Genomic DNA, 15,729 nt, shown 5'->3' with positions numbered 1-15,729 from the left:
AACGCGAGTTCCCAAGTGCAGCGACCTAGTGGTCTCAGCCCAATAACTGGCAACCGACCGCGCCAAAACAATATTATAACGATGTCAAATGTACTGCGGTTTTTGGTCGCTCGGCGTTTCCTCCTCGTGCCCCGAAGAAGCTCGGGGGCCCTTAAGAAGCTCCCACCCCGCAGAGCGAAACATCAGACGTCGTGCCGCACGACGCGCGGCGCAACCCCGAAAAAACGCACGTGAATATGTATCTAATATACATATGAATACACTATATTAACAATGGGGTTTGTACGCCATTGGCATGAAGTCATTCCAAGCTTTGAGCATACAAAGCCATCCGTTTTAACACGGAGGCCTTCGCGACGAATGTTATCAATAATAGAGTGGTTTCTTTTTTTTTACAGATGTTGCAGGTTTACTCTCAAATACACCGGTGTGCTGAACTAGTAATGCATCGCCACATTTTGTTCGCGTGACAAAACCTTGCTAATCAGCTGTGTCGGGCAGGGTTTAACGACACATTTGTTGTTCCGCGATCTAACCCCAAAAACATCGATTGCGGACCATCCATTTTTTGACGGTCAGTGCGGCCGTCTCGCGGCAGAGTGTGGAGGAAAGTGTGGCGTCTACGTTAATAAAGGGTTTGTTTACAGGGGGCGGGTTAGTGTGGCGTCTCCTCCGTGTAGGATGCGGACGGCAGAAGGCTTGGGTCTGGGAGAAGCCATGTGCACAATGCCCTCTCCAGCTGTTGCTTTCTTACGCAATGCAGGCATGCACACTGCCCTGCGAGATGTCCTTATTGATCTTCGCATCGTAATTGATTGCTGATGGCATGAACAGAATAAATTGACAAGGGGGGATGGGAGGGACCGAAGGAATTTTTTTTAAACGTAGATTGCCGGCATCACAAATCAGCCACGGATCCCCTAATTTGTATGCGTTTGTAGGCGCCCCAACGGAGAGGCCTTTGTCAAGGCCCGGCTGTGTAACATCAGAAACATTTATTCTAAAAAAGCGCCCCCTACCTCATTAAACCGCGACGTCAACGCCAAATAGGAGGAGACATCTATCGTGTTGGGCTTGCTGCAGCTGCTGCTGCTCTTATGGTTGTTGTCTCATGGACATATGTGGAAGAGCTTTATAGCTCATCGGATTCCTCCAGTATAAATCAATCTTCTGATTCTGTTGTTGTTGCACTTGGAACGGGCGCACATTTGGCGCGTCCTCCGTAAACGCGACTGCGTCGGTTTTCACCGTTGCGCTCTGGCACCCATCGCACGTATACTCCGGTCGCACCGCGTCTTGTCCGTTCCTGAATAAGCGCGTGGAGCAAAACGTCGGACGTGGCGCCACAACGTCGGAGAGAGAGCTAATCTTTGTAAATTATTTAAACCGATGCGCAGCAAAAAAAAAAGAAAAGAGACATCCCACTTGTTTTTTGGGGGGTTTTGTTCGTTGGAATAAATTGTCAGAATTTGCCGGCCGACTTCAAGATTGGGAACGATCGAAGGTTAGGGGCAGCGGAGGTTATCATTGGCAACGGGAACAGCGAGCAGGCGGTGCGATGCGTCTGCCGGTAAAACCCTCGCCGAATCTTACGGGCGGGTAGCGTTTGCGCGATGTCATTTTTGTGATTATTTTTACTTCTCTCCCCTTCCAATTGTATCCCGATTGGGCCACCAGCGCCACGTCGCGTGACAAAGTGGCCATTCTGAACTTTTCGCAGGGCAGTGCCAACTCTTTTGCCACGCCCGGATACAGAGCCGGCGACCTCTGGCCCGAAAGTCCAATGTGCTAACAATGACACCGTGGCAGCCACCGCCACACCTCGTTAATGAAAGAGTTTATAAATACAAGCGCGTGGTTCGCCGGCGCCACCAACGTCATTTCTAAAGCGTCGCCATAAAAAGCCCGAGCGAGGTTCAGCCGCCAATAATAAAATAGAATCCGCTCCGGTTATGGACGAGCAATTCACGAGCGGCAGGAGCGGGCGCGACTCCGTGCAGAAGATGATGACGACGACGACGATAATGATGTTCGTGGCAGAGTGGTTCGGTGGCTGAGATAATGAGGTGAGCGCTTCGGCTGCGATCTGGCACGACCACCTCCCCACTTCCCACTCCGACACCGCGCATTCGAAGGCGAAAGCTCTGCCGTGCATACCGTACGCGTGGTTATGATGGCAACAAAATAAACGGTTCGCGAAATTGCCGGTTTCAGAAACCGCTCATCGCCATCGTAGACAACAATTTGGGGGACTGGTGGAGGGGGGCTTCAGTAGGGGGGGTGGGGGGAGATGCAGCAACTGTGGCTGTCGTGGGGGTCCGGACACCACCTCTAACGTTTTAATATTTGGTTGAGAGACAACCACAACATTTTTGGGCGAACATCCAGGTATTCTCCCTTCGGCGAGGTGACAAGAGATGCCCGTCATGCTGACGACGGTACCTTGAAGTGATCGGGAGCAGTCGGCTCGGCACTGAGTCAGTAGCGGCCGGCAGTGGCGGAGATTCAGCACCATTAGAGCGCAGTGGAGCTCCCCTTATCCGCGCTGAAGTAGTGGGGAGCGAATACCGCAGGCCCCGTCTGTAATGGAACCAATCGCCTCCGGGGAGCCACGCACGCGGAGGAAAGCCCCCCCCCCACCCCCCCGTCTTCTGTGCACTGTGCACAGGAATGTAGCAGCCGAGCAAGACTGCCAACAGGGGGGGCGGCAGGGCTCGTGACAGCTGCGGCGCTGCCCTTTCCGTGCGGATTCATGACCGTTCCACCCTCGCACATTGCGGGGTTTCTCCGGTTACACCGACTGCCTCTTTCACACATCGGAACGCGCAAACATTGCAATGCAAGAGACTCCGAGAGGAGGAATCTTGAGACTCGGCGAGGCGTTCCTGAATAAAGAGGACATTGCTATTATTACTGCTATATTATCAGAATGAGAATCAACATGTGTATCTATACTGGAGGAATCCGATGAGCTATAAAAGCTCTTTTCACAGACGTCCAGTAGGGGCAAGCACAGAAACGTTACAACAACAATCAATAATAAAAAAGCACAATTGAAGTGCAAACAAATCACTTACAAAATATCTACACATCTCTCCGGGTAAAGCCCGCCGAGCTATTACGACGAGCATCACAGCAACACGGTCACTGCCGTCTCTTCTTGGGGAAGGAGGGGGTCCAGGCGGATCGATGGCCAGGCCAGGATAAAGCACTGAGGGGGGCGGTTCGCGTGGCGAGCAGCACAGGCAAAGTCGCCACTGGTCTTGGCCGTCGGGGCTCCGCTCGCCCCGGTAGAATGCGCCGCACGGTAAGTCCGGCTCGAGCGACGGTGCGGGCGGTGGTGGGAGCGTCCTACGGCCCTGAGGGCACTCCGCAGGGAGGGCCCAGGGGCACTCGGGGCATCTCACACTCACTCGGATTTCCGGTCGACTTCCATCACCCCCCCCCCGTCCCCCCCCTGCCCCCCCCCCCACTGCCTCCCCTGCCCCCCCCCTGCCCCCTCTGCCCCCACAAAGCAGCCGGCATCTCTCAAAATCCTGCGATGGGACACATCTCCAAGTACAAAAGTAGAATATGTCTTTTACAATATATATTTATATTTTTAAGTGACCAATTTGCGAATTTGCTTTAAAAGGTCAAATTACGTCTCTAAAAGCAGCATAAAATCTTAGGGCTATTAACTCCTTCAGTGGGAAATATTTACTTTCCAAATTTCATTCAGCGTCATGTAATGAGACAAAAGACACTCGCGTTAAAAGCCTTCAGTGCTATCAGTGTGTTATTATAACAGTAAACTACCTTGCTTTGTGTTATTATAACAGCCGGAAGGGCAGGAAGCTTAGCCACGCAAATGGTGGTTGAATTTTCGCTTCAAGGAGGCATCTATATTCACCGACGCCAAGCGGCGCGACTCTTTTTACGGTCCTCTGGGTAATTCCTGGCAATCGTTATTTTCGTGACACGAACTCCACGATGTGCAGCGCGATCACGTGTTGCACGTCACGTGTTGACAACAAACCCCCTGTGACGTCACTCTCACGCGTATCTGACGTTGTCGACAGCAGCCTCGGAGCCCAAAGCGTTGGATTGCTCGTTATCAAACCGTGGTGAAGGTATTGCGCTTTTCTCGGCTCTGCCTCGGCGCAATATCGTAATGCAACACCCAACCTGATGTTCAAATACAAAGGCAGCGACGCGAATGCGTTACGAGCGGCGCCGATGGCTCCGACACGAGACTTTGTCTGACTGGCCGTCGCGAGATGCGCATTGAACGACAACCTTTGCTCGAAATCCATTTACAATCCGATCCTCCTCTATTAACGATTTTCCTATCCCTGCGCCCGTGACTCGTGAGTTTAACCACGCGGCATTGTCGCGCCATTCATGCAATTCGGAGGTTTAATCGCCGCTATGCACATGGTGGGGGTGTACATGGCACTGTACAATAAATTATCCAATTCCCTCCCCCCCCGATTAGTGATTGAATCGCAATTAAGCGCAGAGAGGAAGTGGGGGTGCGTGGGGGTGCGTGGGGGAGCGTGGGGGTGCGTGGGGGAGCGTGAGGGAGCGTGGGGGAGCGTGGGGGTGCGTGGGGGTGCGTGGGGGTGCGTGGGGGAGCATGGGGGTGCGTGGGGGAGCGTGGGGGTGCGTGGGGGAGCGTGGGGGAGCGTGGGGGTGCGTGGGGGTGCGTGGAGGAGCGTGGAGGAGCGTGGGGGGACTGTCGCGGTGGGGGCGTGGAGCGGTGGTGCTGCGGTTAGCGCTACGTTGCGCTCTGAACCCATTGGCCCGAGTTTCGATTCCCGCTCACGGCCAACACCAGTGACGAATATATGAATCGGTCATGGGCCTCCCCTAGGTCGACTCAGTCTCAAATTAGTATCTGGCGCTGTGGTGTGTAAACATCGCCACAAGGCAGACAAAAGCAGCGGGGCGTGGTGCTGGCCACATCGCCTCCTCGTGTGTCGTGCCGGCCTTCACAGGTGCTCGCTAACAGCAATTTCCCCAACAATCTGTTAAGGCTATATGGGGGATCTTTGTCTTTGTGGGGGGGGGGGGGGGCAGGGAGGCACGGAGAGCAAGGCAGCCACACAACAAAGCAGAACATCCCATGCCACAACCACCCTCCGAGAATGGATTTAAATGTTAGTGGGATCATATCATCATCCCAGTCATCAATCATCTGTCGCTCCATTGACTCATTAACGGTGATGAGGCAGAAGCCATATCTGCCATGGTTCTCTCTTTCTCTCTACCAGCAGCGCTGCTTTGTTTAGTAAAAACCCTCCATCTTTTACGATCTCTTACCCCCTTGCGTCTCTCCACCCGGTTTTCTGTCTTGCCCCTAACCACCATTTCCCTGCCCGTTCTTTGGCCAAACGTTCCCATGTAAGACCACTCCGGGGGGCCAAAAAAAAGGGGAAAGAAAAAATCCAAACACGCAAAAAAGTATCAAGATCGATTGGAAGATTTCGGTTTTCCTGGCTAAACGACATTACGACCGGCCACTGTCGCGGTAGAAGCAGCAGCAGCAGCAGCAGCCGTGCGGAGAACGGAATAACAAAGACGCGGAGTAGAAATCGTGCTCCCAAGGAAGATTCCATCGCTCCCATCGCCTCCTGTTTAAATTTGTTTTACTTCTCCCCACTCTCGCCCCCCCCACCCCACCCCATCCTCGCCCCCTCCCTCCTCGCTATCCATGCCCTCGTCTGGCCCATTTTAAAATTCTCGGGGCAATCGCGGCGCGCCTCCACCGATGGCAATCTCATGCCTCAAGCGTCCCCCACGGCCGTAAGAGAAGCGCCGGGAACGTCCAAACACAGAGAGCGCCGCAGTGGGGGGCGGGGGGGGGGGCAACAACTAGGAGAGTGATAGGAGCAACATTCAATTTGGCGGAAGCAGAGAGCACATTAGCCAAATAAGCGCCAGCAGCTTCACTTCTCATGGAACATTTTGCCAGAAACCCAGCCGGGCGTGGCGTGGTGGTGGTATTTTCCGCAGCTCAGGCCTGGCTATCAGCTGCAGGTAAATGTAAAACCCCTTGGTTATCATTTTATTCAAAACTAGCTAACTCTGCGACCATCCACTGGTACGAGCCCTCCCACTGATGAACCCAGTCCTACCGGCTAACTACGCAACCACGCGTTCTAACCCTTGCAACCGACTAAAACCTTCAAGCAGCCAACCAGCTAATCAGAGTGGAAGATGGCAGCGTTCACGCGGCCCATAACGTTGAGTGAGAAATTGCGACCAATGCCAATCGTCGATTAACGATCTCTCCCGGCCTGCAGAGCAACAGCAGCTCAGCCAACGCATCAACCAGACGCTGGTCCTAGCCCTTAAACCCTCAGATAAATGATAACGATGAGCTCAGTTAACCACCTACTAGGATCTTATCTTGAGTGTGTGTGCCAACGCACTGCCTAGTGCCCCTTTCAGCAGGGAGGGTATTGCCATGGCAAGGCCCGGGGGTGGTTGTTTCCTGGCAACAGGGGCACAAATCACTTTCTATCGATCGGTGATTTACGGATGAGATGGGCAAACGTGTGTGCGTACGCGCGCGAGCAATGCCACCACGAATTATTCCCGGAAGAATGCGTCAAACACCCAATTTGTAGGATCTTCCTCACAAGGAAGCTTGAGGCCCAGTGAGGCTGCACTGGCTAAAAAATAGACGGATAAATGTATCTCATTATTATTTGTCCACCGAGTGCGCACGTGTATAAATGTTCGGAGAGGGGGGGTCGTTCGGTGGCCCGATGTTTATAGGAACACTTGACATCAGAGGTGGCAATGGTGCATCTGAACCTGGTCTGGAATTCCTTTGGGTCCACTCAGCCTAAAACGAGACTGGTCAACATCAGCAGTGCGAACCTAGGGGCACTGCGGCTTAACGTGGTTCTGACTACGACCAGCTCCTTCGCGGGCTATGCCAGCGTTAGCAGGTGCTCGCTGACAGCGCCTGGGCTAGCAGTATATAGTGCGGATTTATTACTCTTCAGCTGATCCTTGACCCTCAACTCACGGCACAGGCAACAGTGAGCTCGTTCTTATCACCGCAGCCCAAGAGGTAAAGTTCCCGGAGAACGCGCCATTCTAGTGCGCGCCTGTGCCCTGGGTTTGGCGCGAATTGCTGTCAACAACGGCGGCACTCCGCAGATCATCCAACAGAAGTTGGTTTCACAAGGCTCCTCTGATTTAGTTTTTTGGTAAACACGTATTTTAGGGAGGAGTGGTCAGCGCTGCGGCTCTAGCGTGTTGCGCTGCTAACGAGCGAGAGCCGGGTTAGATTCCCGATCGTTGCCAACATGAGTGCACAGTGATGTCTGACACGGTCCAGTCCTACCACACAGCCCTTCCTTGTGTATCTGGTGCTCTAACTGCGTGGAAGTCACATGTAAAATCATTCTCTGAATAAATACTGACCAGAATAGCGAAGTACGGTCAAAAAAACCCCCATGACTGACACTGTGTTGTATGTCTGTATGTTTAACTTATTTTGCACCGTACGTAGCTAACCGTGCTTGAAGGCCTTCATCCGAAATGGCTGCACATTATCATAATTATTATTGCACATGGAATACACATATGATAGACACGCATATTTTACTTAAGACTCCTATAACGGAAACCTTGTACGAGTGCCAAAGTGGTGGAAATTCCACATTCCCATGACGGTGGCCAGCCAATTAATTTGACAACAGTGACGGGTGCATACAGATTAACGTGGTTCACCAATTGGCCAAGTGACAATGCCACGAGACTGCAACCCCTTTCACAGGGGGGCACAGCGACAGCTATTGACGCGAGCAAGTTAAGCCACCGGCCGCTATTTGTGATGCGACACCGAGCTGAGCGGGCCCGACCAGCTCGTGTGAACGACATGACGCACTCTTGAACATTCAGCAGTTTGCGACAGACCGGCAGACCGCGCCTGCCCCTTGTGCAAATGCACGCAGTCCAAGCTGGCCCGCTAGCCGTCTGTTTACGCACGGCAGTTCATTCGGTACAAATGTCCCCTCTTAAGAACGTAGTAAAAAAAAATTGGATTTGGATTTTATATCCAACAAAAAAAGATTCGTCAACAACACTGCTTTAAATGGAATCGTATGATAGTGACGTTGCTCGCAATGTCACCTATTTTTTATTTCAAGGCAGTGTTGTTGATTAATGTGCTGTTGTTTTCTGCTTGTGCATCACTGCCAATGGGAGTATAACCAAACTATTTGTTTAACTTAATAAAATGGGAATGTTTCACGAAGTTTGTCTCAACCGTTGCCGTCAGAGTGGCATCACGAGACAAGTATTTATTTGGAGCTCTCGCACGGAGGCGGACATTACAGAGCTACCTCCGAGATCCCGGAACTGCGGCCCACACAGCAGCGGGCAGCACTCTCCCACTCGCTCTGCATATGAGAGTAACGGTCGTCACATCACGCTCGGGACGCATATTTAATATTCTCAGCAGGGCTGGAATTTCGCCGAATTAAGTTAAAAAACTATAATTATTGTCACGTGTGTGTGTGTGTGTTTTTTGTGAGGTCACCGGTGACTGGCGTGAGACAATCGCCGCACCGGATTTAAAACACACAGCCAGCTGCCTGGCTTTCAAACCCAGGATCTTTTAAATGCTTAACGTGGAAGCACGGTAAACATATACGAGGCCTGATCAAAAAAGCTCGAGGCCAGAACGTGAGTGGAGGAGAGGAACAGAAACGGAGGGGGGGGGGGGAGTGGGGGAGTGGTGGGGGTCGCGTGAACCGGAACAGATGACCGCTTCAGCTCGCATGAGAATCTGATGCGAACCGACGGCCGAACGTAAACGCCGCCGATGTCTCCGCGAGCATGGCTGGCCGTGCGCAAACTCACGAGCGGAGGTCAAAGAAGTCCTGTGCCTCGACGCCTGCAACAGCCCCGGCAATCATCGGCGTGGGAACACAGGGCCAAGAAGGGCAAGTACTAGCCCATAACTTTTATGATTCCACCGCTCACATCCTTCATAAAATCGCCACCCTCACAAACCCTCTACCTACTACTTGACATAAGCCCCCCCCCCCCCCCCCGACCACGATGGCTACTTGACCCCGTGTCTCCACCCCTTCTCAACTTCAAGATTTGTTCCAACGTGCATGTTGACGAGACCGGACGCATTCCGAGTGACTGGATGGACAGGGCACCCACACACACACACTGTATGCACCCACACGCCTCGCTCCAAGCCGAGGGCTCCCCAAGTCGATCCATAATTCGTTTTTTGCGTGGTTCGGCGACGTATTGGTCATTTTAATGCCAAAATTTGCGCCATTAACCCTCCACCACCCGACGAGATATCTCACGTTCACAGAGATAATATTTATACACGGCAACGTAGAGATGAAATTTTGACTGATGAATCTCCACACCGGTGATTTAGGACTTTGTTATTGTTGCACGGGGTCACCTGCTCGGATTTGCTCCTTCCATGAGATTCTCTATTCAGTGCCTCGTCAAGAGTCTCTTAAAAAAAAGTATTTTATTTTTGCAGGTAAGGACCACTTAGCCGTATATCTCGATTTGAGAAGCGACCTGGCTGATCGCAAATGATATCCCGACGAAGTGGCTTCTCGTCACGTGGACATTTATAGTCACATCCACTGTCCTCGTATCTCACTGCACCGAATTTTGTCCCATGCCCCATCAGCCTCCCTCGACTCCCTCCCGTGGCATCTCCACCGCTGGCACCACCACAGCCCTTCTCAATGTGTCTTCACTGCCTCTTCTCACAAACAAAGAGACAAAGATCACCCATATAGCCTTAACAGACTGTAGGGGCAAGTGCTGTTAGCGAGCACCTATAAAGGCCGGAACGGTACACGAGGGGGTGGGTGGCCAGCGCCACGCCCGACCGCCTTTGTCTCCCTAGTGGCGATGTTTACACACCGCACCAGGTACTCCCTTGAGGTTGGGTCGACCTAGAGGAGGCCCAGGACCGGTTCAGATAATCGTCACTGGTGTTGGCCGTGTGCGGGAATCGAACTCGGTTCACAGCGCAGCGCGCTAACCGCTACACTACCGCTCCCCTCTTCTCACATACACACACAGACACACATTCTACCTATAGTGCCAGTACGGACAAACAATAACTACAATAGCCAAGTGACCGTACACACGTAAACACACGTACAATAGTCAATTGTCCCACCGGAATTTACAAAGTTACAAAAAGTTTACATGTGTACAAATAGACGTACAATAGATATGCGGTCACACATTCATGTATTTGTAGAGGTGATAGCCAATATTCATGCACACACATACAAAGATACACAGAGACAAAGATCCCCCCGTATAGCTTCACATAGACTGTTGGTGCCGTTAGCAAGCAGCTATTAAGGCAACACGGGGTTGCCAGCACAACGCCCGACCGCCTTTGTCTCCCTAATGATGACATTGCTATTTACACACCGCGCAAGGTATGCGTTCAACGCGGCCAACGCGGTCACCCTGAAGGAGCCCCCCACCCCATTACCAGTGCAGATAATCACCAATGATGTTAGCTGTGCCCGGGATTCGAACTCGGGAGGGCCGGATTTGTAGCGTGCCGTGCGCCTAGCGCTGCACTACCGCTCCCCAATCACACGTCTCCAACGACAAAAGACGAAGATCCACCGTACGTACAGCTCAAGCAGATTGTTGGGGCAAGTGCTGTTAGCGAGGAGCACCTATGAAGGCCGACACGACACACGAGGTGGTGGGTGGCCAGCACCACGCCCGGCCGCCTTTGTCTCCCCGGTGGCGATGTTAACCACACACCGCACCAGATACTAATTTGAGGTCGAGTCGTTTACGGTACAATGCCAAACAAAACAACACAGGTGCATATAGTTGAGGGTCCATGGACTTCCTGCGTGTGTGTTTATCCGGTAGGTGTCATTATATACAGGGAGCAAACTGTGTACAGGGAATACTTACGAGCAAATCGACTCACGAGCAGAGCCCTGTACAGGTGTCGCGACCACGCACGTGCGAATTGATCACAACCCAGCGATCATCATCACCACACGGAACACACAAACACAGCGACTACTGAACCACAGCCTGTATGGCGTTAGCGATCACGTCTGCGTGGAGCCGTAGACAAACACGCGCTCCCACGTGTGCGTGTGTAGGAGTTGTGTGATTATACCAGCGGCAACAGCCCATTTGTCGCACACGCGGTGACAACAGGCGTTATAAAGACCCCACATGATCAACTATGTCAAGACAAAGATCTCACCCCCCCCGTATAATCTTAACTTACTTTTTGGGCAAGTGCCGTTAGCGAGCACCTACAGCACTATGTAATATACACACACATACACACGTGTAATTACCACACCGAAAGACAAACACAAAGATCACCAGTATAGCCTTTAACAGACTATTGAGGCAAGTGCTGTTAGCGAGCATTTACGAAGGCCGGCACGGCACACGAGGGGGTGGGTGGCCAACACCAAGCCCGGCCGCCTTTGCCTCCCCTGAGGCGATGTTTACACACCGCACCAGGTACTAATTTGAGGCCGAGTCGACCTAGGGGAGGCCCAGGACCGCAACCCGGTACTCGTATTCATATACATTAAGATCACAGGATACCCAGAACACACATGGTCACGCCGTACCCGATACGGACACACAGCAACCACACGGTACATACACAAACCATTAACACTTCACGTCCATTACACTCAAGGTGACCACTCAAAATAAATATTTATGTACACCCCTCCATATCAATGCACGCTCGCTTAACCATAGACACAACGCAGCAGTAGCCAGAGGACTCGCACCAAGCCGTGTATACAAATTACACACACACACACCAATTATAATCACGCCATATGATACAAAATACAAAGATCTTCCGTATAGCCTTAACAGACTGTTGGGGCAAGTGCTCTCAGCGATCGACGCTATTGACCACACACACACATATACACACGATGACTGCACGAATGATTGCTGTCCGCGGCGCACACGATGATCACACACACATTGATCACACCAAAGACAATGGTGACACCACACACGCTCACATCACACCATGCACACAGTCTACCCAACACAACGCACACACACACAGAGAGTCTTTCCTCGACACCGCAATACGTTACACACAACTACAAATACCAACATCCTATACCCCGTATATCCTCGACTGTTGGGGCAAGTGCTGTTCGCGAGCGTCTATGAAAGGTGGCACGGCACGCGAGTGTGTGTGATGTGCCCAGAAGCACGCCCGGCTGCCTTTGTCTCCCCAGCGACGATGTTTACACACCGCACCAGGTACTCGTTTGAGGCCGAGTCGACCTAGGGGAGGGTCTGGTTCAGATCATTGTCGCTGGTTTGTTGGGTGGCCGTGAGCGGGAATCGAACTTGGGTCGCCGTGTTCATCGCGCGGTGCTCGAGCCGCAACACGACCGCTCCCCGCGTAATAACAAAGATAAATGTACCCCGTATAGCCTGAACAGACTGGTGGGGTGAAGTGCTGTTGGCGAGCACCTACAGAGGCCGGAACGGTACACGAGGTAGTGGGTGGCCAACACCACGTAATTACACTACACACACACAGATACGATGATCACACACACCCCGCACACATAGCCTCCTCCACACACACACCACACACAAAGTCACCTCCACACACCACACACATAGTCGCCTCCCCACACACACCACACACTCATGGTCTCCCGCCACACACAAACACAAAGTCCCCGTGCACACCACACACACCACACTCACACAGCACCCCCACCCCCCACAACACCACGCTCACACACCACACACATACTTTGGAAGTAGAAGATGACGAGCAGACAGGATCCCACGCTGGTCACAAAGATCACTCTTCCCACGCTCCTGCGTCTCGCGTCCATGGTCTAGGCGCTTGGCTCCTCTCAGCTCTGCTGGGCTGTGCTGGGGTCCCAAACTCGTTCTTCTCTCCCCCCCCCCAAACCCCACCCCCGATTCAACACAGCTGGAGTTGAACCCACTGCGTGTGCAGGCGCGAGCGTGCGAGTCTGTGCACCTCGACCGCCCTACCACGGCGAGTCTCTGTGGCGTGCCGGGGATGCGCACAGACGCGCAGCATCACCCCCGTGGGTCGCCTTAAGTAGCGCCGGGGAGGCGGAGGCACGGGCTCTGGGAAGGAATGTACCATGACCGCAAGAGGGAGGAGGAGGAGGAGGGCGGGGAAATGTGGTGATGGTGCTTAACCCTTACGTCTGTGGGTGTGGTAGAACCCAACGAAAGCAGCACCCTTTGTCAATCCGCTGCTGGGGAAGAATGATAATGATAATAATGTATTTATTTATCCGGGAAAGCCGCACTTGAGTCGTCGGGGTTATTTTTCAGCAGCGTCCTGCTACTGCTGCTGCTGCTTTGGATTTTTATATATATATTTTTTAAAATGTTTCCATCCAATTGATGATGAGTTCTGGACGTTATACAAGTGGAACGAAACCGGAGCACCCGGGGAAACTCCACGCGTTGAGCGGAGGGGGTGGGGGCAAACACGCTCTCCCCGTAACATGATGAGTCCACTTGCTGTACTGCCTTCTGACGAGCCAGGGCACGGCACCTCCTCAACACCCATTGTAAGGGAGTTTCACAGCCCATCTGTGCCGTGATCAACCAACCATCGCTGCTGCCACCACAGTTTCTGCATTACAAAGAGCCGTCGCCGCCACCACCACCACCACCGCCCGGATGCATGGCTGGGTCCCCACAGTGCGTCCGTCAGTCCGTGGGGGCTGTTTGACCATACTTCACCATACGGGTGCCAAGTGGGAAGTGGCGGTGGTGGTAAGACGGGTGCAGGAATCTCTTGCCACTGATGACTCATGTTAGCCGTGGCCGGGGAAATCGAACTCTCGTTGCCGGCTATGTATGTTGAACTTCTTTCACACCTTCTTTGGTTCTTTCGGTAAAGTCACGTAGAATGAGAATAAAATAATAAAATAACACAATAAAATTCTCACGACGTTTCGGCCACAACGCAAGCGGCCGTCTTCAGGTGAAAGGTACAGACCTGTCGGGACGACAGAGCTTCAATGAACGATGTTAAGATTCGTAGCAACTTTTAAGCTGGTTGGGAGAAGTGAGGCACCTTGACAAAGGGGTTTACATATCAAATAGCTGAGGGATTAGCTTGTGACTGGTCACAGGAATGGCTATGTTAAAGTCAAAACCTACACATCCACAGAGGCAACTAGTAATTTAGCATTGAAATAGCTAAGGGATTAGCTTGTGACTGGTCACAGAAATAGATGTTAAAGTAAAGGCCTACACATCCACGCTACGAATCTTAACAGCGTTCATTGAAGCTCTGTGGATGTGTAGGCCTTTACTTTAACATCTATTTCTGTGACCAGTCACAATCTAATCCCTTAACTATTTCAATGCTTAATTACTAGTTGCCTCTGTGGATGTGTAGGTTTTCACTTTAACATAGCCATTTCTGTGACCAGTCACAAGCTAATCCCTCAGCTATTTGCACAAGCTAATCCCTTAGCTATTTCAATGCTAAATTACTAGTTGCCTCTGTGGATGTGTAGGTTTTGACTTTAACATAGCCATTCCTGTGACCAGTCACAAGCTAATCCCTCAGCTATTTGATATGTAAACCCCTTTGTCAAGGTGCCTCACTTCTCCCAACCAGCTTAAAAGTCGCTACGAATCTTAACATCGTTCATTGAAGCTCTGTCGTCCCGACAGTTCTGTACCTTTCACCTGAAGACGGCCGCTTGCGTTGTGGCCGAAACGTCGTGAGAATTTTATTGTGTTATTTTATCATTTTATTCTCATTCTACGTGACTTTACCGAAAGAACCAAAGAAGATGAATCCTTGCAGTCACGAAAGCTTTAAATCGAAATTCTTTCGCACCGTCCTGCAGGTGTAGCTGCCATTGGGACAAATCGTGAGGATCGTGGATAGGCTGTGTATGGGGCAGTGTGTCCGCGTGGTTCAGGGTAGTCGCCAAGTGTGAGTGATCATCGTCCTCGGATGACTTCTATGGTCGTGCCACGTGGAGTTGAGCATTTTTACTTTACTGTTTCGCCTGTGTACCAGGAAAACCTGACTCACGAGCACCTCTTGACTCTGTTTCAGGAATTGTCCTGCCACGTTTTCTTTTTCGGTATGGGCCGATGATTGCTACGTGGATTCCGAATGAGTAATTTTGCGATGGAATATATATTTTTTTCAAATTCAGCAAAATTTGGACCGTGACGCCCGGCACACGATGGCCTTCCACTTGCGATTGGCGTCACGGGAACTTTAACGTCCCCTGTGAGTGAAACAGACGGCGCAAATGTTCATGGCTAATACACCCACGATGTCCGACGTTTCACATCACGTCCTGGGAAGCCTCTTCAGGAATTGAACGGAGCAGCTCGCGTTTATCCCCTTGATTTTATATATATACTGTACGTAGCGTGAGATGCCAAATTAATTTCCTGAAGGAGCTCCCAGCACGCTACAGCTTGACCGTCGACAACGTGCCGAAAAACTCGCTGTGAAACCGGAACACCAAACCGGAACGAGTTACACAGCACGACCACGAAATCCCGCGACAGTAGGACCACTCTATAACAAATAAAAATACCCCACGTGTTCACAACATTGACAAACGCGAATGATTGTGGCTGGACGCGTTACTAATGTCACTGTGAAGTGTGTAAATCTTACGATTGAAGTGCAGACAGATGAACTCT

At 51.8% G+C, this 15,729-nt stretch overlaps 1 protein-coding gene across 1 annotated transcript in view; it reads right to left on the bottom strand.

Moving 5' to 3' along the window:
- Window positions 1–13,135, bottom strand: part of CHST11 (carbohydrate sulfotransferase 11) — an 85,635-nt gene extending 72,500 nt beyond the window's left edge. Inside the window, exon 1 of the mRNA XM_032954373.2 lies at window positions 12,806–13,135. Coding sequence (XP_032810264.1) covers window positions 12,806–12,890 — 85 coding nt within the window. The 5' untranslated portion in view covers window positions 12,891–13,135. The remainder of the gene's footprint in view (window positions 1–12,805) is intronic.
- Between the last annotated feature and the right edge of the window lie 2,594 nt (window positions 13,136–15,729).

The sequence above is a fragment of the Petromyzon marinus genome, chromosome 14, assembly GCF_048934315.1.
Source record: "Petromyzon marinus isolate PM22_M1 ecotype Great Lakes invasive population chromosome 14, UKy_Petmar_22M1.pri1.0, whole genome shotgun sequence".
In the NCBI taxonomy this organism is placed as follows: Eukaryota; Metazoa; Chordata; class Hyperoartia; order Petromyzontiformes; family Petromyzontidae; genus Petromyzon; species Petromyzon marinus.
The sequence above is the reverse complement of the archived record's forward strand: the minus strand, read 5'-3'. Positions and strand labels throughout refer to the sequence as shown.